The sequence below is a fragment of the Chlorocebus sabaeus genome, chromosome 13 (genome assembly GCF_047675955.1).
Source record: "Chlorocebus sabaeus isolate Y175 chromosome 13, mChlSab1.0.hap1, whole genome shotgun sequence".
In the NCBI taxonomy this organism is placed as follows: domain Eukaryota; kingdom Metazoa; phylum Chordata; class Mammalia; order Primates; family Cercopithecidae; genus Chlorocebus; species Chlorocebus sabaeus.
In genome coordinates, this window is record NC_132916.1 from 12,747,386 (window position 1) to 12,772,861 (window position 25,476).

Below are 25,476 nucleotides of genomic sequence, written 5' to 3' on the forward strand. Positions count from 1 at the left end.
TAAGAAGTATTAAAGGAAGTCCTTCAGGCTAAAAAGAAATTAAAGATGGTGACTTGAATCTGCAGAGAGAAATAAACAGCACCAGAAATAAAAGGATTAATGTAAAAGACTCTATAGATATATTTTTTCTAATTTGTTTCCTTAGCATCTTTAAAACACAAAAGACTGTAGAAAGCAGTAATTGCCACACTGTATTGTAGGAGTCGTAACATATAGATGTAATATATATGAAAATAATAGCATAAATGAGGGGAGTGAATAAAGCTATACAGGATAAAAGTTTCTATATGTTACTGGAATTAATATTAACTTAAAGTGCACTGTGATGTTAAAAAAGATGCATATTATATCCCGTAGGGCAACCACTAAGAAAATAACTTTAAAAATTTAATTTAAACAATGAGAGGAATTAAAACAATACACTGTAAAACATTTAACACAAAGGCAGTAAAGGAGCAAAAAGAAGCAAACACAGAAAACAAATAACAAAATGGCAAATGTGAATCTAACCACGTCAATAATTATACTAAATACAAATGGACGCCTGTAGTCCCAGCTACTCGGGAGGCTGAGGCAGGAGAATGGCATAAATCCGGGAGGCGGAGCTTGCAGTGAGCTGAGATCCGGCCACTGCACTCCAGCCTGGGCGACAGAGCGAGACTCCATGTCAAAAAAATAAAAAATAAAAAATAAAAAAAAAATTTCCAAATGGTCTAAAAACCCCAATCAAAAGCAGAGATTGTGAGACTTGATAAAAAAGTAAGATCCAACTATCTCGCCTATAAGAGAAACAGCTTAATTTCAAAGGCACACATATACTGAAAGTAAATGGATGAGAAAAGATATACCATACAAACAGTAACCATAAGACAAATAGAGTGGCTATATTAATATTAGACAAGTATGCTTTAATGCAGGAAATCTTACTAGAGACGATGGGGGACATCTCATGATAAAAGACTCACTACCTTAGGAAGATATTACGAACTGTGTGTTTACCTAACAAGAGAGCCTCAAAATACATAAAACAAAAAGTGACAGAATTAAAAGGAGAGATGGTCCACCAATAATGCTGCTAAATTTCAATACCCGATACTCAATAATTGACAGAACTAGAAAGAAAATTGGCGAGGATACAGAAACCTGAATAACACTATCAACCCAGTCTGATTGACATGAATGAAATGCTCCACCCAGTTGCTACAGACACATATTCTTTTGAAGCACACATGGAATATTCTCTAGGACAGACCATATGCTAGGCCATAAAATAAATCTGAATAAATGTAAAAGGACTAAAAATCATGCAAAGTACGCTCTCTGAACACAATAAAACTGGAGGTCAAAAGAAAAAAATTTGGGAAATGGCCAAATATTTGGAAATTAAACATAGAGCTGGTTCTCTGTATCCATGGGTTCTACATCCATGGATTCAACTGACCTCAGATCGCAACTATTTGAGGAAAAAAAAATGTTTCTGTAATGAATATGTATGGACTTTTTTCCTTGTTATTATTCTCAAAACAATACAACAATGATTCACATAGCATTTACATTGTATTAGGTATTATAATTAATGTGCATAGGTTATATGCAAATACTACACCACTTTATATCAGGGACTTGAGCATCCATGGATTTTGGTATCTGTGGGAGGTTCTGAAACCAATTCCCACGGATACTGAGATACAGGTATATTTCTAAATAACCCATGGATCAATAAGAACTTATGAGAAAAATGAGAAAATGTTTTGACCTGAATGAACATGAAAACTCAATATATTAGACTTTATGGAATGCAGCAAAAGCAACGCTTAGAGGAAAGTTTTTAGCATTTAACGCCTGTGATAGTAGAAATATCTCAAAACAATAATCTAAGTTTCTATGTTAAGAAACTAGGAAAAGAATAAATCAAACTCAAACCAAGCTGACGGAGAGAAATGAAAAAAGAGCAGAAAACAATACAATAGAAAAGAGAAAAATAAAAATCAATAAAAGAAAAAAGAGAGGTGACAATGATCAAAATCAGAAATGAAGGAGTATATATCATTACAGACCTAACATCTTTAAAAGTACAAAGAGATACTATGAGCAACTCTAAAACTATACCCAACAACTTATATGAAACAAATAAATTCCCTTAAAGACTCAAGCTACCAAAGCTCACTAAAGAAGAGACAGCCTGAATAGTCCTATACCTATTAAGGAAATTAAATTCATAGTTAAAGCCTTCCCACAAAGAACACTCCAGGTCCAGATGATTTCAGTGGTGAATTCTATCAAACATGTATAGAACAATATCAATTCTATATAATCTCTTCCAGAATATAAAAAAGGAGGGAATAGTTCCAAACTCATCCTATAAGACTAGCATTGCCCTGATACTAAAACGAGACAAAGAAAATTACAAGAAAACTACAGACCAATAACCATCGTGAACCAAATCCTCAACCAAATATTATTAGCAAATTTAATCCAGTAATACATAAGAAGAATGTGTCACCATCGAGTGCATGTAAGGCTGGTTCAGCAGTGGAAAGCTGATGAATGTGATTTACTGTATTAATAGCAGAAGAAAAGCCATACAATCACTCGATGGGTACACAAAATACATGGGACAAAATTCAGCATCTATTCATGAACAAAAACTTTCAGCAACCTAGAAATAGAAGGGAAATTCCTTAACTTGATAAAAGCACATCTAACAAAAAACCTACAGCTAATACATACTTAATGGTGAAAGACTGAATGCTTTGCCCCTAAGATAAGGAATAAGCCAAAGATGATTGTTCTCACTATTTCTATTCAACAGCATACAGGGAGTCCCAGCAAGTGCAATAAGGCGAAAACAGAAATAGAAGGCCCATGGATTGGGAAAGATGAAATAAAACTCTCTATTCCAAGCTGACATGATTGTCTACATTAAAAAAGAAAAGAGAAAAAAACCAAAGCATCCATACCCACAAAAAAGCTCCTGGAACTACTGAGTGAGTTTAGCAAGGCCACAGATAAAAGGTGCATATAAAAAAATCAATTGTATCTCTATATGCAATACATAACTAGAAAACAAATAGTACCATTTACAATACAACTCTCCAATGAAATTCTTACACATAAATTTTTTTTTTTTTGAGACAAAGTCTAACTCTGTCACCCAGGCTGTAATGCAGTGGCGTGATCCTGGCTCACTGCAACCTCCACCGCCCGGATTCAAGCGATTCTCCTGCCTCAGCCTCCTGAGTAGCTGGGACTACAGGTGCACACCACCACACCTGGCTAATTTTTTTTTTTTTTCCCAGTAGAGATGGGGTTTCACCACGTTGGCCAGGTTGGTCTCAAACTCCTGACCTCAGGTGATCCACCCGCCTCAGCCTCCCAAAGTGCTGAGATTACAGCTGTGAGCCACCGTGCCTGGCCTGAAATTCTTACATATAAATCTAACAAAATATATGCAGAATCTGTATGTTAAAGACTCCAAAACCCTAATGAAAATCAAATATGATATATTTATATATATGGAGAAGATGAGATATCAAGATGTGAAAATTGTTCCATAGAATCAATGTGGTTCCAATAAAAATTCCAGCATGATTATAAATATCTACAAACTAACATTTAAATTTACAAGGAAAGGAAAAGAAAAAGAATAGCCAAAACAGTGCTGTAAAGGAATCAAGTTGGAGGATTCACGCTACCTGATTTAAAGACTTACCATAAAGCTACACAAGTCAAGACAGTGCAGGACTGGAGAAAGGGATGGACACATACATCAATGGAACAGAACAGAATCCAGAAATAAACCCACAAATACAATCAACTGATTTCTTTTACAAACATCATTCTAATAAATGTAAAACAGATCTGTCTTTCCAAAAGATGGTGTGAGACCCACTGAATATCCTGATGCAAAAAAAAAAAAAAAAAAAAAAAAAAAAATGCACTACCTCTACCGCACTGCACACCTTATATAAAAATAACCTCAAAATGCATCAAAGACCTAAATGAAAAGCCTAAAACTACAAAACCTTTAGAAGAAAATGTTGTGAATTGATCTTAGCCATGATACCTCAAGCACAGTCCATGAAAGAAAAAACTGACACAGTGAACTTCATTAAAGTTAAAAGCCTTTGTTATGCAAAACACACTGTTAAGAAAATAATAAGGCTAGTGTGGTAGCTCATGCCTCTAATCCCAACACTTTGGGAGGCTGAAGTGGGTGGATCCCTTGAGCTCAGGACTTCGAGACCAGCCTGCGCAACAGGGTGAAAACACTGTCTCTACCAAAAATACAAAAAATTCACAAGAAGTGTTGATGAGAGCCTGCAGTCCCCTAGTTACTCAGGAGGCTAAGGCTGGAAGACTGCTTGAGCCCGGGAGGTCAAGGTTGTAGTGAGCTGAGATGGTTGACACTGCACTCCAGCCTGGGCGACCAGAGTGAGACCCTGTCTCAAAAAAAAAAAAAAAAGAAAGAAAAAGAAAATGACAAACCAAGCCACAGCTGCGACAAGTTATTTGCAAATCACTTATCTAACAAAGAACTCGTTTCTAGAATATATATATATTTTAAAAAATCTCAGGATTCAACAACAAGAAAACAGACTGATACAAAATGAGCACAAGATGTGAACAGACGCTTCAGCACCGAAGACCTACAGATGGGAAATATGCACATGAAGAGATGCTCGGCCCCACTCACCATCAGGAAATGCAAATCAAAACCACGCTGAGATCCCACTGCATACCTATCGGACTGGTTAAAACGAGGAAAACCGGACAGTATCAAGTGCAGGTAGGGATGTGGAACTACTGATACTCTCATATATTGCTGGTGAGGATTCCAAAATGGTATAGCCTCTTTGAAAAACAGTCGGGCAATTTCTTAAACATTAAACATATACTTGTCAAATGACCCAGTCATTTTACTCTTATTTACCCAAGAGGAATGAAAACTTATGTTCATGCAAAAACCTGTTTGCAAATGTTTATGGCAGCTTTATTCATAATTGCCAAAAGCTGGAAACCCAAATGTCCTTCAATGAGCGTATGGATAAACAAGCTATGGTATATCTAAACACTGGAATACTATTGGCTTCAAAAGGAACAAACTATTACACAACAAAATGAATGAATTGCAAATGCGTTATGCTAAATGAAAGCAGTCAGACTCGAAAGACTATACACTGCATGCTTCCATTTATAATGACATTCTAGAAAATGCAAAACTATGAACACAAAGAACACATCAGTTGTTGCCATGGTTAGGACTAGGGGGATGGGCAGCACGAGGGAACCTGGGGAGGTGACGGAGCTGTTCTGTATCACGAAATGTAGTGGTGGTTGCAAGACTGCAGTGGTAGCTGTCAAAACTCAGAATTCTACACCAAAAAGAATGAATTTACTGTACCTAAGTTTAAAAGTAAAATTTAAAAAATGAAACCTGAACTTTCCTTTAGAAACTACGAGTATAAGTCAAGCAATGGTGGCGTGCACCTATAATCCCAGCTACTTGGGAGGCTGAGGTGGGAGGATCACTTGAGTCCAGGAGGTCAAGGCTGCAGTGAGCTATGACTGTGCCACTGCACTCCAGGCTGGGTGACAGAGCAAGACCCTGTCTCCAAAAATAAATAAATAAATAAATAACAGATAGTATTATGCGCCTATATATCAAAAACTTTTATTACCTAAAAAGTGGACTTGAACAGAACAATGAGTCTAGACACTGTCAGTGTACTACAGCACTGCAAACTTTGCATTTACTCGCAGTAGATTAAGCAGAAGCAAAGCCTTGTAACTTGGAAAAACGATAATCCACCTCCTGGCCAGAAAGCCAGCCTGGACCTGGGATACGATGAACCTCCCATTACGGCCAGGTGAGTTATACCCAGAGTTCATTATCCAATCATTGGTTGAAATTTAGAGATTCTTATTTTACTGAAAAATTATTCTTGTGAACATTTTTCTGACACAGCTGGTTTCTCTTTAAGCTTATGACTTCAGGTGTTATTTTACGTTTGGTAGAATTTTCAGACCAAGTTGCAAAGAATTAGAAAGAAGGAGGAACTTCTATTTCTCTGTTTTTCATGAACCTTACTATGGTTTTCAATAAGTATATGAATATATCAGTTTGGTCCCAGGAGTAAAACCATATTCATTCAATATTATTTCCATAAAAAAATCTCTAAACAAATACAGAAATGTTAACTGTACACTTTTTCATGGATTAATTATCGAGTCCACAGGAATATCACAGCATCACCTACTAAGCATTCCTTTTTCTTTTCTTCTGTAGTTAAGTGAGAGGAGAGCTCTCATATAATAATGATCTATGGGCATCCCAGGCAGGAGGCAAACAAGTGAGAGGGGGGAAATAGAGCCCTTCTGTGCTGTTTGGCTTCCTTGGCTCATATCCCAGTTAGTGAATCAAAGCTCAACTTTCTTCACACCGAGGGGCTGCTGCTTGCTTGCTTTTCTATGACATTCCCCTCCCTGGATGCACGCCTCAACTTATTTTTTTTAAACAAATCTTAGTATGGAAGGAGAACCGTGACTCTCTGAAGCTTTACAAGAGTACTGAATTATCCGATTCAGAATAAACAATGTATTACAATCTAAAAGATATGAGAATTTCTTACAAGCCTGAAACAGGCCATTAACCCATGTACTTAAACACCGCGGAGCACACGCTGTGCTAACCAAGTTGATAAAGGACAGTACAAAATTCAAGGAAATAGACTATAATTTTAAATGGCAGAACTGAAGTTTTCATGGAAAGAAATCTGTATTTTTAAAGAGAAAGCTGTGATTGAAAGCAATAAGGACGACAAAAAGGAGGTACAGGGAGTGTCTGTACTGGGTTAGAAGTAGGGGTACGGTCAGTGCCTCTGCGCGGAAGGCAGCAGCAGCCCGGCCCTCTGGCTGTCACTCCATGGCCCCAGCATCACGAGGCACCACTCAAGTGTCACCCAAGGGACTGTGGGGATGTGTTTATCTACCCAGCAGTGCAGCCCCATCTTCAATTTTCCTATGACAATTTGAAATTTTAGAAATGTTTTCCAAAAAAATCAAAATCAAAACTTTTAAAACAAAAGTTTCCATCTCCACAAAACACTTCAGGGAAAAACAAACATAAAACAAAGTAAAATATAAAGTAATGTTTTAAGGAGAATAATTTACTCATTGTATGAATACTAATTCTAGGGGAAGATTAGTCAGTCCACATCTTTACATAAACAGAGAAAGCTGTGGGATCAGGTTCACATTCCTTTTTCGACAATAGAGAGGGGAACCTGTTTAATGTTTGGATTTCCATTTCCTCATATATAAAGTGAAGATGAAAATGACTATCTGTGAGGACAGATGAGAGGCACTTGGGAAGTGTCCAGGCACACGTGGGACTCCACGGGGATGCTGACATGTCTCCATCTGGCACTGCCACCTGGCTGTGAAGAGTCGCAGGCCCTCTCTGAACTGTTTGACTCTTGCGAGTGCAGTGAGAATTCCACTGCCTCTGGTCTTCCCTGACCTTTGGGAAAGAACCCTTCCTTCACCCCTCCATGTTGCTTCTCCCTGGGTTCAGGTGAGCCTCTCGGCGTCTCCTTCACATCTCTTTCAGGCCTCCTGGCTCTGACCTTTGAAGACCTCCTCTCACTCTCAGTCCACTCCTTTCTATTTTTGCTAGTTCATGTATATGAACATTTTCTAGTAATATACTAAACTCTGCCTAACCTTTAAGTCCATTTCTTCCCAAACTTTATTATTTATTTATTTATTTATTTATTTTTTAAGACAGAGTCTCGCTCTGTCGCCTGGGCTGGAGTGCAGTGGTGCGATCTCAGCTCACCGCAACCTCTGCCTCCTGGGTTTACGCCATTCTCCTGCCTCAGCCTCCCCAGGAGCTGGGACTACAGGCGCCCGCCACCTCACCTGGCTAATTTTTTAGTAGAAACGGGGTTTCACCGTGTTAGCCAGGATGGTCTCCATCTCCTGACCTCGTGATTCGCCGGCCTCGGCCTCCCAAAGTGCTGGGATTACAAGCGCGAGCCACCGCGCCCGGGCACACAACCTTTATTTTGACACACACGTGCTGAGTCCCTGAGTGCCTACATAGAGTAGCAGAGTCTACCCTAGGCTGGAGATTAAAAACAAAAACCACTCCCAGACACAAAAACAAACCTTTCTACCTGCATACTTACAAGGTGCTCTAGTAACACCATGGGTTATTTACCAAGATATTCTTGGGGGTGGGGGAGAGGAGGGAATGTGGCACTTAAAAAACAAGAGAAGGGAGAAGGTAATAATCAAAATAAATAGAAAATGGCACTTTTATAAAACAAGAAAAGGGAGAGGGCAATAATCAAAGTAAGCAGAAAACCGGGCAGCTTCTTCCTTCATTAACACTTAGCAGTTCTGTGGCTTCTCTGTCCAGTGCTCACTCATCTAATGAAATAACGCAGCTCATCTGCATAACCTGTTTGCATCATGTGGGTCGTACTTTTTTTTCCATTTTAGGCTATCTGAATCATTTCTATTTTTTCAGGTGTCATTTTTCACATATTTTAAACGTACACATTTCTTTTGTAGAAAGAGTACAGCAATGAAGGCAATGACTCTGCTGGAATTCAAGACACATACCAAGACCAGTGATTTGCACATTAAACGTTCTTGTTAGATGTTTAGGCAACTTCCAGATATATGTACAACATGCTATGGTTCTCTCTTCATAGCTGTATTTAATTACTGTTCCCAACTCCTGCCTCCTGCTGCTCTACAGGATGGAAAACGCCATCACTGACTTATAGGAGGATAATCTGACTTGAATCTTTTTATTTGTCATGCTGGGTTCAGCATTAAACACACTCACCTGTGACTTGTTTGTCTGGAAGAGAAGGGATTGGAATGGCTGACCCAAACTTAACCAGGAGACGCTCATATAACCAGTCAAAGTGCTTATACCTGTGGTTTACAGATCGATTAGTGTTCTACAAAATAAGCGGAAGAGAAAAGGTTACCAATGCCAACTCTAGAAAATGAAGAAAAAAGCAAGCTGCAATCAGTGATCCACACACGATTCTGCTTTTGATAACGTGGATACTTACAGTGGGTGTTAGCTGATATTCAATGTAGCTCTTCAGACCATACATTTTGGAGCCTTTCCTGGGATCTGCTACCACACAGTCAAATGTAGAGGTAGGATAAACCCACATTGGGCCATAATCTCCAACCTATGCAATGTTCCACAAATAAGTAATTTTGTTACATGGAATAATAATAAACACAATTGATGTGAGTCAGCAAGTCATTCTTTTCAGAATGAGAAGTCCTTTGGAGGGTCATTCTTGTTCCTCTTTGAAAGGTACATATATGGTTCAATGGTTTCTGTTCCTGTTAGATATTATGTTTAAAGAACGCACCTGTGGGAAACCCTTCTGCTCCCATGTGGGTAGCTCAGCCCACGGAGAGGAGACACCAGCTTCCCTCTCCTGAGGAGAGTGCCGGTTACAAAACAATGTTTCTTTATAGTCTAGCTGTCTCAAGCCACATGTGATGAAGGACTAGTTTTTAAAAATTTTCAATAATAGTTTGGTGAAATATAACATTATACATTTTGATTTTTCAACAATACCAAATTGTCCTCAAGTTTTCTAAATATTCTCATGTTCCATACCTATCTCATGGTGGATCAGGAACAAGCAGTTTTCAGATGGGCCACTGGTCTGTGGACCATACTTTGAGTAGCATTGCTGTGGCTCAGAGAAGCGATTAATCAGATTGGCCAGAGATGATGGTCAGTTTTACTACTAGTGGCAGGGTGTGGGGAGGGGGAGGTACTATGTCTTAAAAGCAAGAACCAGGCTAGCTGTTTTTCCGTGGGCTGCTGTGCCTAAGCACAGTGGACTGGCTCACTTCCAACCCCCGGGTATCACGCCCGCCTGGGCAAGGCTTGCCCCAAAAGGGTAGGCCTCCATTCCTTTCCCACTGGCCCTCTCTTCTATCTGTGACTAGGGGCACAAGTTCACAAATTCAGGCGAGGCTTACACTAGCTCACTGGGGTTTTAGCTGTGGTGGGAGGTGAGGAAGGGAAACCAGCTAAGTTCTATGTAGGGGTGTAGAGACCACGTGTGTAAGTTTTGAGCCGGAGAATCATTTCTGCTAGGCATTGCTAGGTGACAATAGGTCTGCTGTCCCAAACCTGGTGTTTTCATCTTATTTAAAACAGCATCCAAGGCCATGGGGGCAGCTGCAGAGGAACCTGGATGCTGGAGCTCATGTACAGGCTCCTGAAATCACTCCCTGAGTCACCAAGTCTCAGGTTGGTTCTGCTTCATTCATTTCATAAACTTCGACCACAATGACAGACTCCAGAGATTCAGACCGTAGGACAGTAGCTCTTATGAGAACACATTTCAGAGCAATAGAAGTCCTTACTAGACTGAGAATGTTATCTATCTTCCTGGCTTGACAATGAAAAATAACTGAGTTACAATCCAAGACAACAATGAAAAGCAAACACACGGACTGTAAAAGGACCCGCTGTTCAGGAAGCGGGTTCACTCAGAGATCCATCCAGAGACTCAAGGAGAATGAAATAATTCATGAACAGGTTTTATTCTTGCAGATTTGAAAAAGTACAGTAAAAAGAAAATGAGAAAAATCACACAGATTGCGCTGAAGGAAGAGAGATTTGTTCAGGCTGAGACCTCAGAGAGGCAAGGCCAGAGAGACATAAAAAAGAAAAAAAAAGGATACCCCATCCTAGTTGTTTTTTTTTTTTTTTTTTTTTTAAAGTGGAAGATGGGAAAAGCGGATTGGGATATTTAAGTCCAGAGTCTGTTAGGTCAGGAAGGTGCCCTACTGTAAAGATAGGAGCAGTTTAAAAAGAGACTAAAATCTCTGAGAACAAATTAATATAACGCCCTCAGAGAGAGCCCAGATCTAAGAAACTACCGGAAAGGTGCAGAGGAGATGACTTTCGGGGGCTCCCTCAGTGAGTGGGCCAAGAGTGGCAACTGTGCTGGGCTAGGGTTTCATGAGAAGGCAAGGTTACGGCACTTTTAGAGCAAAGAGTTAGTCTCTGCTTTCTCTGGGCCTCCTGAAGACGCGGTGGCTTTCCCCAGCTTCTTCCATGTATGGACGCCCACACAGGCAGAGCCGCCTACTGGCTGCATGGGTCCAGTTCTACCTAAAACCTGCGGGTCAATGAAAGGCTGGAACCCTTAGCTCTGTACCACCACTGCACGCTTGGGACAAAGTCCCCTTTAAGAATCTGAGGCAGGCCGGCTGCGGGGGCTCAGGCCTGTAATCCCAGCACTTTGGGAGGCCGATGAGGGCGGATCACAAGGTCAGGATTTCAAGACCAGCCTGGCCAATATGGTGAAACCCCATCTCTACTAAAAAATACAAAAAGAATTAGCCGGGCGTGGTGGTGCATGCCTGTAATCCCAGCTACTCGGGAGGCTGAGGCAGGAGAATTGCTTGAACCCGTGAGGCAGAGGTTGCAGTGAGCCAAGATCGCGCCACTGCACTCCAGCCTGGGTGACAGACTGAGACTCTGTCTTAAAAACAAACAAACAAACAAACAACAAAAAAACAAAACTGAGGCAGAGCTGTGCACTCTTGATTTTGAGGAGTGTTAAATCTCATGAAAAGAATAATGGCACATGTTCACTTATTTAAGTCCAGAGAAAACAGGAAAAAAAAAATCTTAATATAACTACTCAGAAGTTAATTACCCCAAATTTGCTTTGAGGGAAAAAGCATAAAAAGGGCTCTTGGTTACAGCTCTTCAGTCTGGAGGCTTCCAGGGTTTAGAGTTTTCCAAACATGCAGGCACAGGTAATTAAAGAATCTAATACTATTCCTGCAATTTTATCAAGTCTCCAAAGATTACAGAATAAGACCAGATGTTTCCTCATCCTTGATTGAGTCCAGGGTGAGAACACTCAAGACTTCAGGTTCCCAATCTGATTGTTACCGGGTTAAGTCAATAGGATCAGAAGAGAGCTACACTTCTCTTTTCCAGAATTTCATTTGGGAATCTACAACTAAATATCACCTAGACAGAAAATCTACCACCAATGAAAATGTGGAATGAAACCAAAGTCACGTTATGCAATAACCAAGTAATTCTAAGACAGGTATTCTTAATGATGTCCTTAACTCCCAGCTTTTATTTGGTAGTTCCTTATCTCGATTTGACAGCTGGCTTACTGCAAAAAACACTATTACTAATATATCTGAAAGGGCACCTTATTCTGATAACAAACATGTACTTTACAAGGGAAGAAACAAATATTTGAATTGAGTTCATCAGTGAAACACACAGGGCTGACGGAAAAACAGTATGTAAAATACACTTCAAGACATTTTAGAAAAAAATGATCAAAATAGTATGTTTTATGAGTGTTTGTTCAATACTAAAAGTCTGAAAGATAAAGAATAAACAATATAATGACAGGCATTAACTTGTGTTAATTATCTTCAGTACTCCTACAACACTAACATATATTATCTGTTGTTTGGGACATTAAATATATTTAAAAATACTTTCCAAAAGATGAATACCTCGCTTAGCTTTAAGGTACAGTGTTAAGAGTTTAATCAGAAAGAAAGCAAACAAAAATAAACAAACTTACAATGATGGGAATTTTCTCTTTGGGTTTTGCTAGTTGTTTGGCCAACAAATACTGTTCCGTGCCAGGTTTCGCAAATCCAGGAAATCTAATCATGAATACAAATGTTCGTCAATCTTAAGTCTTTCCTTGTAAGAATTTTACAACTCTCGTCCACATTTACTGAATTTACCAATTTTAACCTTGTCCTGTCTTTCGGGTGCACTAGAACTAGGAAACTGTGGTAAACGAAACCTAATGTAATCAGATTGTTCAATGGCCAATTAGGCATTTAATTAAGCTTGATCTGGTAAAGAGAACAGTTTGACTCCAGAAGGTGTGATGTTTACGGGCACTCTATTTGCTTGACTGTGTCTGAAACATTCCATCACCCCACAGAGTGAAGGGCAGACCTGAGAAAACGCCCCCGAGTCCCCTGGGGCAGTGAGTAGTGGGCGTGCCAATCTGAGTTGGCCACAGGGGTCAACAGCCACGTGCTGGCATTTCTACAACCAAATTAAAGTTGCCTTTCAACAAGCTCACTCCAGAGGCCACAACTGTCCCAAAGAGGCTGTCCTGCTCATCAGTGTATGTGCTTGTTTCTTTTGGAATTGCCTTCAGAAGCAGTTCATGACAGTGGAAAACAAGTCTCCTTGGTAAAGGGACCCAAAGTATAATCAATAAATTTGGCTTCGGGGTGGGGGGTGAGGGGGGAGGTCACTTAAGACCCAAAAACTTAAATAAACTTGACTACTTCCAGAAATCAAACCTACAGCCAAAGGACATTTCTAAAATTGGAGGACAGCTAGAACACAGCCATCCAAAGTGCTACTGAAAAAGACAAGATTAATTTGGGTTTTAGAATTTTTCTTCAGTAAACAGAAGGAAGTAAAATATCTACAGTGGGAAAAGGAATCTTATTTCTACGAAGTTCCAGTCGCATTGCTTCTACTTTCATTCATGTGCCAAACCGAAGGCCAGTGTGATGCTCTCAGGGGCCCACGTCTTCTTTTCCCGCATTCTCGACCGACTTCCCTTGAGTCTCCTTTCTCTAGACATTCCTTTAAAACACAGCTTATACAAGAGACCAGAGGTGTCCTGCAGCTGGATGGCGTGGGGTTTGAATTCTGACTCCAACACTTAGGTAGCCTTAGGGGCTGAAATTTCGTTGTGGAAGAATGAGACCAGAATGACCTACCTTCTAAGGTGATAAGGGAATTAAAGATTTATGTAAAGAGCCTAGTATGTACTCAGTACATTTCAGTCATTGGCGATTAAGTCATCCCCTCTTTGGAAGTACTCCCTGCAGCCTCAGGTAGAGTCTTCCTCGGCATTTTAAGCATATTTTGTGATTCCATTCATCACACCTGATTGCCTCTATCCATTTACCTATTACAGCAGCCAGAGTGACTTAGAGGAAGCATCTGTGTTTTCAGGACCTGGAGTTGTTTTTGGAGCATACTGAACGCTTAACGAATTAACAGGCTAACCTGGAACACTTTTATTTATTCATTAATTTATTTTATTTATTTTTTTGAGATAGAGTCTCACTATGTCACCAGGATGGAATACAGTGGCGCGATCTTGGCTCACCGTAACCTCCACCTCCCTGGTTCAAGCGATTCTCCTGCCTCAGCCTCCCGAGTAGCTGGGACTATAGGCGCCCTTCTGTGGGGATTATGTATCAGGACAACTTGACTAGCTTGTAAGCATTTCACTTTTTGGGCACTGTTATGGACCACAGAAAAATTTTTGAGGACGGCAATGTATTAATTATTTCAGCAGCATCAAGATTTTTTTTTTTTTTTTTTTTTTTTTTTTTGAGACAGAGTCCTTCTGTGTTGCCCAGGTTGGAGTGCAGTGGCGCCATCTTGGCTCACTGCAACCTCCGCCCCCAGGGTTCAAGCGATTTTCCTGCCTCAGTCTTCCAAATAGCTAGGATTACAGGCACGCCACCAAGCCCGGCTAATTTTTTAATTTTTGGTACAGACTGAGGTTTCACCATGTTGGCCGGGCTGGTCTCGAATTCCTGACCTCGTGATCTGCCTGCCTCAGCCTCCCAAAGTGCTGGGATTACAGGCATGAGCCACTGCACCCGGCCCAAGATGAATTCTTATAGTGCTCAAGTATATTTAATTTCGGATCTCCTTTTCTAGTATAAGATTTATGTTCCATGGCTAGAATACAGCCGTCATATAAAATGGACTAATTGCTGAAAAAGTGTTAACACTTAAAAACAATTTTTATAATTGTTTTCAGTTTAAGTGACTCATTTATACATTAGCAGAGTTAAATACAAATACGCCGGGTTTTAAACTGTTCACAGCACTACACAGAGACGGAGATGCCTCAGAGGCACAGGTTCAAGTCAGGACTGCGTTCATGTGGTTTCAACCTGGAATGGTATTTTAGAGCAGAAAGAATTCTTAAAGCCAACCTCCTTGCTTTCGAGATGAAGAAACTGAGATTCCAACAGGTCACAAAACTTGCCTAAGGGTATAAGCAAATCAGAGAGCAAGAGTGGAGCAGAGGAGAGCACCAAAAACCAGAGTCAGAGACCCCCAGGCATGAGGGAACCTCACTCATCAGCCATGAAAACACGGCTGCTCGTTTTTCTCAGTCTCTGCTTCCTTTGTTTTCAAAATGGGGTTAATTTATATGAATTTTCAATATACTTGATATTCACATCTAAAGAACAGCTGACAATGATGCACATCACTACTGACCACGACTGAAAACTTCAAATTTGAAACAAGATGCAGTTGACTAACAAGACAGAGAACTATTCATTTTATTATGCATGCAATTGAGCAGGAAAATATATAATGGAAGAAACTGGATTAAGAGGCAGCAAAAGTGTGCAGTGAAAAGAGAACGCATTTCATCACCAAAGCTATTTAAATACACTTTGGAGTACTTGTAGGACTTATTAAACTAGATCTAGACCTAGACCTTGATGTCTAAATATATGTCAAATGTTATGTTTTTAATTTTTCCAGATACAGATTAACATTCCTTGATATCTGCTTTGAATCATGGACTTGGAATATTGGGGAAAAGTATTAGTAATTTCAAAAAATAAACTAAACATAACTGCTGGAAGAAGAGTACTTGAAAATTCTGATGGAAGTCATAAATTATTAACATATCTCCTTCAAGCTACACTGGCATAAACTACAGCCTTTTTTAGGTCTCTCCAAATAATCCTGCAGTGCTATGTCCACGGTCACTGGTGCCCACATGCTTTCCTGTTAAGTAGGGTATCTACAAGTACTGTTAAAAACTTTTTTTTTGGTGGCTAGGTGCGGTGGCTCCAGCCTGTAATCCCAGCACTTTGGGAGGTAGAGGCGGGTGGATCACTTAAGACCAGGAGCTTGAGACCAGCCTGGCCAACGTGGTAAAACCTTGTCTCTACTAAAAATACAAAAATTAGCTGGGCATGGTGGCACGCATTTGTAATCCCAGCTACTCAGGTGGCTGAGGCACAAGAATCGCTTGAACCGGGGAGGTGGGGGTTGCAGCGAGCCAAGATCGCAGCACTGCACTTCAGCCTGGGTGACAGAGGGAGACGCCTGTCTCAAAACAAGAAAAAAAAACAAAATACAACACTTTTTTTATTTGTTTTAAATCTAAGAGAAACCTAAGCTAAGCTCCCGACCACGTTTTTAGGCGCAGGAGCTGAGAACACGGGCTTCGGCGCCTGAGGGCCTGGTTTCCTGACTGGAACACTAGGGTGCGTCTCTCTGGGCATCAGTTTGCCTGCAGTAAAACAGGAGTTTTATGTACTACAAAGGATATGAGGGCCACATGCAAATGATACAAACCACTCTGCACAATGTCTTGTACATGGCAAGTGATTAATAAAATAGTAAAACATTTAAAACAGAGTTGCTATTATTACTTTTTTTTTTTTAGCTTTCCTGTGACATTAGCAATGAAACCTTAATATGTCATAAACTGATAAAGGTAGAAGTAATGAAAACAATTGGGAAATCATTAAATAAAATAAATATTTCACTTATTAACCTTGTAAAACAAAAATCTTTTTTTTTTTTTTTTTTTAAGTAAGCTTCTCAGTTAAGATCCAAATAAAAATAACTGAATCATATCCAAAACTTAGGAGATCACTGGAAAGGGAAAAAGCCAGCTGCCTCTTTGTATGGTATATGCTTTGTATTACTGTTTACTTCTACCACGGCCCTGGTTCCCCAGCTCCCCTTTAAACTTACTTGTTAAGGGGAATTTTCATGGATGAGGAGCTGGCACGACTGTTTCCTCGCTGAGAGCCACCTGCATCGGCTGATTCCGAATCTTTAAAGTAGGAAGAGGACTTGGGCCCATCCCAGTCTTCATCCCAGTCATCATCATCACCAGTTGCTAGAGGTGAAAATGGAAGATCATCAGTTAAAAAAAAAAAAAAAAAAGACAAAAACAAAAATGAAATTGCTTAATTTTCTGATAGTAACTACCTACTAGGCAAATCAATTTTTTTTTTTTGATGGAGAAAAGGGTATAATATAGGAGTATAATATGGATGTCAAGAGTAATGGCTGTGTAGTCAATTTTAAGGCTTGAATCACAGATTCTTCTAGTGCAAAACACAAATCAGAAGCAACTTAAAAAGAGATGTAAGATTAATTTTTAATTTTTGACAAGGGCACCAAGATGACACAATGGAGAAAGGGCAGTCTCCTTAGTAAGTCGTGCTGGGAAAACCAGATATCTACATGCAAAAGAATAAAACTGGACCTTGTCTTACACCACACACAAAAATCAACTTAAAATAGATTACAGTCCTAAATGGAATACCTGAAACCACACAACTCCTAGAAGGAGACACGGGGGAAAAGCTCCTTGGGGCTGGCCTTGGCAATTGTGTTTTTGAATATTACACCAAAAACGCAGGCAACAAAGTCAAAAATAACAAGTGGGACTACAAGAAACTAAAAAGCTTCTGAACAGCAAAGGAAATAATCAAAATGAAAAGGTAGCCTATCAGCTGGAAGAAAATATTTGCGAGCCATGTATCTGATAACCTGTTAATATTCAAAATATACAAGGAACTCACACAATAGCAAAAAAAAAAAAAAAAGAAAAAGAAAAAAAAACTCAATTAAAAAATGGACAAAGGACCCAAAGACATTTTTCCAAAGAAGACCAAAAAAATGGCCAAGAGGTATATGAAAAGGCACTCAACATCACTAATCACTAGGGAAATGGAAATCAAAATCACAGTGAAATATCACGTCCCACTTCTTAGGATGGCTATTTTATTTTATTTTATTTATTTTATTTTAGAGACGGAGTCTCACTCAGTCACCCAGGCTGGAGTGCAGTGGTGCGATCTCAGCTCACTGCAAGCTCGACCTCCTAGGTTCTCACCATTCTCCTGCCTCAGCCTCCCGAGTAGCTGCGACTACAGGTGCCTGCCACCACGCCCGGCTAAATTTTTTGTATTTTATAAAAATTTTGTATTTTATAATATGGGGTTTCACCGTATTAGCCAGGATGGTCTCGATCTCCTGACCTCGTGATCCTCCCACCTCAGCCTCCCAAAGTGCTGGGATTACAGGTGTGAGCCACTGTGCTCGGCCTACTTATTTATTTCTTGAGATAGAGTCTCGCTTTGTCACTCAGGCTGGGGTGCAGTAGCACAATCTCAGCTCACTGCAACTTCCGCCTCCCAGGTTCAAGTAATTCTCATGCCTCAGCTTCCCAAGTAGTTGGGATTACAACAGGCATTCACCACCATGCCCGGCTAATTTTTGTATTTTTAGTAGAGATAGGGTTTCAACATGCTGCCCAGGCTGGTCTTGAACTCCTGACCTCAGGTAATCCGCCCGCCTAAGTAAGGCTCCCAAAGTGCTAAAATTACAGGCATGAGCCACTGCGCCCGACTGGATAGCTATTATTTAAAAGCTCAAAAGATCATGAGTGTTGGTAAAGGTGTGAAGAAAAGGGAACCCTTGTACAGTTTTTGATGGAAATGTAAATTGGCATAGCTGCTATGGAAAACAGTATGGAGGCTTAAAAAATAAAAATATAACTAACATATGACCCAGCAACTCCTCTCCTAGGTATATATGCCAAAGAAATGAGAGCAGTACCTTGTAGAGATACCTGCACGCCCATTTTCAATGCAGCATTATTTGCAATTGCCAAGATAGAGAATCATCCTAAGTGTCTGTCAATGGACGAAGGAATAAAGAAACTGTAGTACACACATAAAATGGAATATTATTCAGCCTTAAAAGGAAATCCTGCCATTTGCGACACTATGGATGAACCTGAAGGACGGTAGGCTAAAGGAAATAAGCCACACACACAAATAAAAATACTGCATGATCTTACCTACATGTGGAACTTTTAAGAGGTTTTTAAAAAATCTAAAAAACTTATAGAAGCAGAGAGTAGAAGGGTGGTTACCAAGGGCAGGGACAGGGGGAACCAGGGAGATGTAGGCCAAAGGTACACAGTTGCAGTCACATAGGATAGTCTAGAGATCTCATGTACAGCATGAGGGCTACAGTTAATGACACTGCATTATATATGGGAAAGTTGCTGAGGGAGATTTTAGGTGCTCTTACCACACCCACCCACTTGCATATACACATGCACGTACACATGCACACGTGCACACACGCACTTAGGTAACCATGTGAGGTGAGGCATATGTTAAGCGCTTGACAGTAGTAATGATTTCACTATATACATGTATATTATATCACTCTGTACACCTTAAATATAGCCACTTTTCTTTTTTTTCTTTTTTTTTAGATGGAGCCTTGCTTTGTCGCCCAGGCTGGAAAGCAGTGGTGCGATCTCGGCTCACTGCAAGCTCTACCTCCAGGGTTCACGCCATTCTCCTGCCTCAGCCTCCCGAGTAGCTGGGACTACAGGTGCCCGTCACCACGCCTGGTTAATTTTTTTTGTATTTTTAGCAGAGACAGGGTCTCACTGTGTTAGCCAGGATGGCCTCGATCTCCTGACCTCGTGATCTGCCCGCCTCGGCCTCCCAAAGTGCTGGGAATTACAGGCGTGAAAATACAGACAATTTTTTTAAAGGGCTGTCAGTCCACGTCACTTCAGATAAATGCAGACTATAAGAACGTTAAGTGGTACACAGGAGAAAAGACTTCTAGATGCCTAGACACTGATACATCTAGTCTTATACATTTACAAATAAGCAGAATACCCTTTAATTCTAGAGGCTTGGGGAGGACAAAAGGGACGACAGATCTTTGAAAAGCAGCTGTTTAACACTAACAATAAAGGGGAGAGAAGGGCAATGAGGGGGACATTAAAAAGACCGGGTTGGGGTGTGGGAGAAAAAGGGAAAGAGAAAAAGATGAGAGTGAAGAACTAATTAAGCAGCATCAGTAGCTACTATTCTGACAATAACCCCCGTGTCAGATAAGGTGCTGTCGGCTCTCCTCCTCCTCCTTCTTCCCCCATTCTAATGGCCTGAGTGTCCTTTAGTGTCAGACCCTAAAAGTGCCACTATGGAGAAGCTGAGAGACAAATGCCACATGGGAGAAGAACAAACTGTGAGAAAGATGTGGGCCAAGTGACCACAGAGCCAGACACCAGGAGTCTCTCAATGCTTCTACTCAGCCTACACCCCGGTCCTGCTGACAGGCAGCTCCTGTCCACAACTGCCAGTCTTGAGCCAGGACCTGCACCCTTCTTTAAGCTTACGAGTGAGGTCCTTGCTGTTTAGAACAGACATTCAATTCTTGGCCCAATGTGCTTAGAGAGGAGACAGATTCAGAGATTGTAAAAAAAAAAAAGGGAGACTATCTTCTTATTTAACTTCAGAACAGACATAAATGCCCTTAATTCCCAAATTATTTCCCATTCCATACATTTCTCTTCTGCCTCAGTATTTCTATTCATCGCCTAGTCAAACAGGAAGTTAAAACAGTGAATGCAGAGGTCTTACACCAGCAGGATGAGCCACACCCCATCCACATACACTTGTTTCTGGCTCAAGATTTTAAAACAAATGTGTTAGCTGCTGAGATGTTAAAATGAGAAGGTGACAAATAACCAAGACTTCTCATCTCTCTGAAGACGTGGAGATCAGAACGTGGGCTCCGCTTCCTTGCAAATGCAGCGATCCACGGGCGACAGCAGGGGCCCTCAGCCTTCTGCAGCCTCCACGGCCCATTCTGCTTTTACTTTCCCAACCCAGCATTTGAATCTGTGACTTCACATGGACAAGTAAGACTGAACTGAAGTTACAGTTCATGACCATCTACATTTGGATCCAGGTTTGCTACTAGTGAATAAGGGCAACTGCGAGCAGTTCTTTTGAATAAAATCTATTTTCGACTCAATGACCCAGAGTGGTACTGTGAAGTAAGAAACAGCTATCTGGTCTGTGTCCCCAGTTCCCAGCACAGTGCTCCTAAAACTCTTGTAACTTCCTGAATGTTAGGTGTGCAAGGTGCATCTTTTGTTCTGATATTTGGTCTCTGACCCTGGCTCCTGACACAGACCTCCTAACCCTTGGAATTTCCCGGGTGGTAGGAGCATCTTTTGTTCGAATGAGGTGACTCCTGGTGGGATGGGGGCTGGTCAACAGAAGGACCAAGCCAGGATTAGAAGCTTGGAACTTCCAGCTCCACCTCCCATTCCCTGGGAAGAAAAGTGGGGCCAGAGGTTGAGTTAATAATCAATCATGCCGACCAGGCGTGGTGGCTCACGCCTGTAATCCCAGCACTTTGGGAGGCTGAGGCAGGTGGATCACCTGAGGTCAGGAGTTTGAGACCAGCCTGGCCAACACGGTGAAACCTCGCCTCTACTAAAAATACAAAAAATCAGCTGAGTGTGGCAGTGGGTGCCTGTAATCCCAGCTACTCAGGAGGCTGAGGCAAGAGACTCACTTGAACCTGGGAGCTGGAGGCTGCAATGAGCCGAGATCACGCCACTGCACTCCAGCCTGGGCAACGAGAGCAAAACTCTGTCTCAAAGAATAATAATAATAATAATAATAATAATAATAATAATTGATCATGCCTATGTGATGAAACCACCATAAAAATCCTTGAGCTACAGGGAAAGAGATTCTGGGGTGCTGAACATGTAGGGGCACATGGGGCAGGGGGCCTGGAAACTCCACGTCCCTTCCCCGTACCTCGCCCTGTGCACATGTCTTCATCTGGCTCTTTATTTGCATCCTATAAACTGTGCTTTGTAATAAACTGACGGTAGTAAGTAAAGCGTTCCCCTGAGTTCTGTGAGCTGCTCCAGCAGATTAACTGAACCCAAGGTGGGGGTGGTGGGCACTCCCTTGATCTGACTCCAGGTAGACAGTATCACGACGGTAGGACACTCAGTCGGTGTCTGCTGCACAGCTGCCTGGTGTGTGGGGCAATCCTCCCTTCCCATGCTGTGGTCATAACACTGTTCTGTGTTTTGCTGAGTATGGGAACAGCAAAAACAGTTCGGTCTTGCCTGTCTCTCCCGCTCAGCCATGGCAGGCAGGGCGGGACCTCGCGCCCCTCTCCTCACCTGGTCCTTGGTAGGCCTGGGGGTGGCCGAAGGCAGTGTCCCAGTTGTTGGGAGTGTTTGTGCTTCTTTGGGCTCCAGCCCCCTCTGGCTGGGCCCCCCAGCCTTCTGAGCTTTCCCAGTTCCCGGATTTGGAGGCACTCCAGGCTGACCAGGGGTCATTGCCACTGCCAACCTATTGAAAGGGGTATAAAGAAGGAGAATTTTTGTGACTTTTGGAAACCATGACTCAATTCAATAATGAACTGACATAATTGAACACAACAGGAGTGCTTAAAAAAAAATTTAATAGAAATGTATTCAAAACAACTTTACATACATAGTATTTTAATTTCCAAACATGTAGGAAAGCACAAAAGGTAGCATCAACCTAATTTTACTGATATGAACACATTTTGCTGTATTTGCTTAGGGACTTTGAAAACAGCAACAATGAAACTATTAGAAGCAGCTAGAGCCCTCTCTTCCTTTCTCTCCAGAAGTAACCACTACTTTTCTGAACCTGTATCCATTCCCATGTGTGTTTTCATACTTCAGCTGCACATGTACACATTCACAAACAACTGTTCTATATTTTTAAAATTGGCCTAAAGGATGTCATACTGTATCTCTTCGCAAGTTTTTTTCCCCGTTCAACATTATGTTTTTGAGATTATTCATGCTGATAATGAGGACCTATTTCTAACTGCTTTATAGCAATCTGTTGTATTTTTAAGTAGGTCTTTTAATTTGAAAAAGAATATATGTATAATAAAAAACTTCAAACAGAATAAAAGTATATGCAATTTGAGAAATATGCCTAACATCTTAAGATGCTAGTCATTCTAAGGAACTACTACTGTCAAAAGACACAAAATTACAGCACATTTTGTGACAGATCTACTTGGCTTTTACTTGAGATTCATGAAACTGGGCAGTCTCCTTCCTACAGCCTAGAAGGAGCACTCCCACTGGGCAGGAACAGAGCACTCGGTTTTTAAAGATGGGTTAATAAGGAAATAGAACAACAGAAAGTAAGTTGACAGTTAACACCAGTTTACTTCAGGATACTTTTTTGTAATGGTTAAAGCTGAGGGGACTCCTTATTATGCTAACTCAGGTAGAACTGGGATCTCCTGTTCTTGAGAAAAAATCAGTTTGTTTTGGGATCTATCTGCTTCCTTCAAGTTTCAGTTTGCTATGCAGCGTCTAGCATAAGTGACTCCATTCTGGTTTGGTCTGGTCTGCTGGGGCCTAGTGCAGGAACTCTGAAACAACGGTCTACTATACTTTTTGTTTCATGCTACTAACAAATTCCTTGTATATACTTACTCAAACATCCCACGGACAGAGATAGATCCTTCTGTTTTTAAACATGTAAGTTGGCCTAAATTATATTATTTTTGCTCAGTACTTTTTTTTTCTCTTAACAGCATATAACATTCTGCAAGGTACATCAGCACATATGGACACAATATTCTTTCACATTGTCTCCATAAAATTCCACTGTATATATTTCCTACAACTTGACCTGTATATGCTGATGTTCATTTATCTTGTTTTCAGTCTTTGGGTACTTTAAATAATACAGTGTGATCGGAAAGACCAAAATAGACACCCCTTTATCAACTAAGATGGATCCTAAGGTTAAGGGAATAGAGCAACTTTCTAAATTACTAGGGCTAAACTCACCAAGAACAGGAGCTATCAGACCCCTCCTAACTCTGATTTACAACCCAGACCAAGACAACTTTAACCGGGCAGACGACTGACCTTACAAACATTTTCTTCTGACAAGCAACTGTAGGCCTTAAAGCCAGTTTCAGCAGCTCGCCGAGGCTGCACACAAACTGTGTCTACAGTTCACCTTTTCACATAAAGAGCCCAATTCCACCTCATCTTAATGCTAAAATCTCCCCTCAGAGTGAACAAGGATATATGTTACATGTTTACCCACTGCACATGCTCTTAACTCCTCTCATACATATGTATCGCTTTGCCCCAAAACTCCTAAATATATGTGACTCTAGTGTGATACAGGCCCTGTGAGGCATAAAACCCAATATGTCCCTTCATCTTCGGCACACACCAGAGAAGGTCTCTTCCCAGTCTGTACACTGTTACTGCCTACAAACCTCTCCTTTCTATTAATCAGCCATCCTGGTGGTCCTTTCGATGAAAACTGCAATCCAAAAGGCCTCTGTGAAATTTCCAGAAGAAAAAATGCTAGGCTTAAGGAGACTGTGTATTTAGAACCAATGGATTTTGTCAAATTGCATTTCAAAGAGAATGCAGTTACATTCCCACACTCTGACAACTGTCACACTGAGGGGTTTTGTCTTACACAGAAAGGGACTTTCATACTTTTATTTAAAAAATATTTCTCAAGATGGGCGGATCACGAGGTCAGGAGATCGAGACCATCTTGGCTAAGACGGTGAAACCCCGTCTCTACTAAAAAAATACAAAAAACTAGCCGGGCGTGGTGGCGGGCGCCTGTAGTCCCAGCTACTCGGGAGGCTGAGGCAGGAGAATGGCGTGAACCCGGGAGGCGGAGCTTGCAGTGAGCTGGGATCTGGCCACAGAGCAAGACTCCGTCTCAAAAAAAAACGAAAAAAAAAAATATTTCTCTCCCATAATTCCTTTGAGTAATTTTATAGTTTAATTATTAATCTTTACAAATAAAATTTTGGAATGGGAAATAGATGGCACCCAATCTCAAAGAATATTCCAGTAGAGAGTACACTTAGCATCTCTCAGCCCTGCCCCCACCATCCCACCCTTGAGGCAAATACAGTTTTTTGTTAGCTTGATTTTTTTTTTTTTTAACATTTAAATCTTGTATCTGTCTGGAACTGAAGTAAAACAAATAATACAGGGGCCGGGCACAGTGGCTCACGTAATTCCAGCACTTTTGGAGGCCGAGGCAGGAGGACCACCTGAGGTCAGGAGTTTTGAGACCAGCCTGGCCAACATGGTGAAACCCCATCTCTACTGAAAATACAAAAATTAGCCAGGTGTAGTGGTGGGTGCCTGTAATCCCAGCTGCTTGGGAGGCTGAGGCAGAAGAATCACTTGAATCCGGGAGGCAGAGATTGCAATGAGCTGAGATCATGCCACTGCGCTCCAGACTGGGCGACAGAGGAGACTCTGTCTCAAAAAAAAAAGAAAGAAAGAAAAGAAAAAAAAAAAGAAGAGAAGAGGAGAGAAGAGGAGAAAAGAAAAGAAAAGAAAAGAAAAGAAAAGAATCCAGGGATCCAGCTGAACATCTTGTCCTCAGTCTGTCACCCTAACACCATTTCACGAACAATTCATCTTTCCCCTATGATTTGAAATGTTGCCTTCACTGCATATCAGATTTGGGTCTATAGCTGGA

The 25,476-nt window shown here is 41.0% G+C and overlaps 1 protein-coding gene across 2 annotated transcripts in view; it reads right to left on the minus strand.

The window, feature by feature from the left end:
• Positions 1-25,476, minus strand: part of SNX9 (sorting nexin 9) — a 123,636-nt gene that overhangs the window by 27,435 nt on the left and 70,725 nt on the right. For both annotated transcript variants that reach the window (XM_038001141.2, XM_008007691.3), the window contains exons 5-9: positions 22,125-22,296; positions 16,838-16,985; positions 12,633-12,717; positions 9,096-9,221; positions 8,861-8,978 (exon numbers count right to left, since the gene is read on the minus strand). In XM_038001141.2, coding sequence (XP_037857069.1) covers positions 8,861-8,978; positions 9,096-9,221; positions 12,633-12,717; positions 16,838-16,985; positions 22,125-22,296 — 649 coding nt within the window. The remainder of the gene's footprint in view (positions 1-8,860; positions 8,979-9,095; positions 9,222-12,632; positions 12,718-16,837; positions 16,986-22,124; positions 22,297-25,476) is intronic.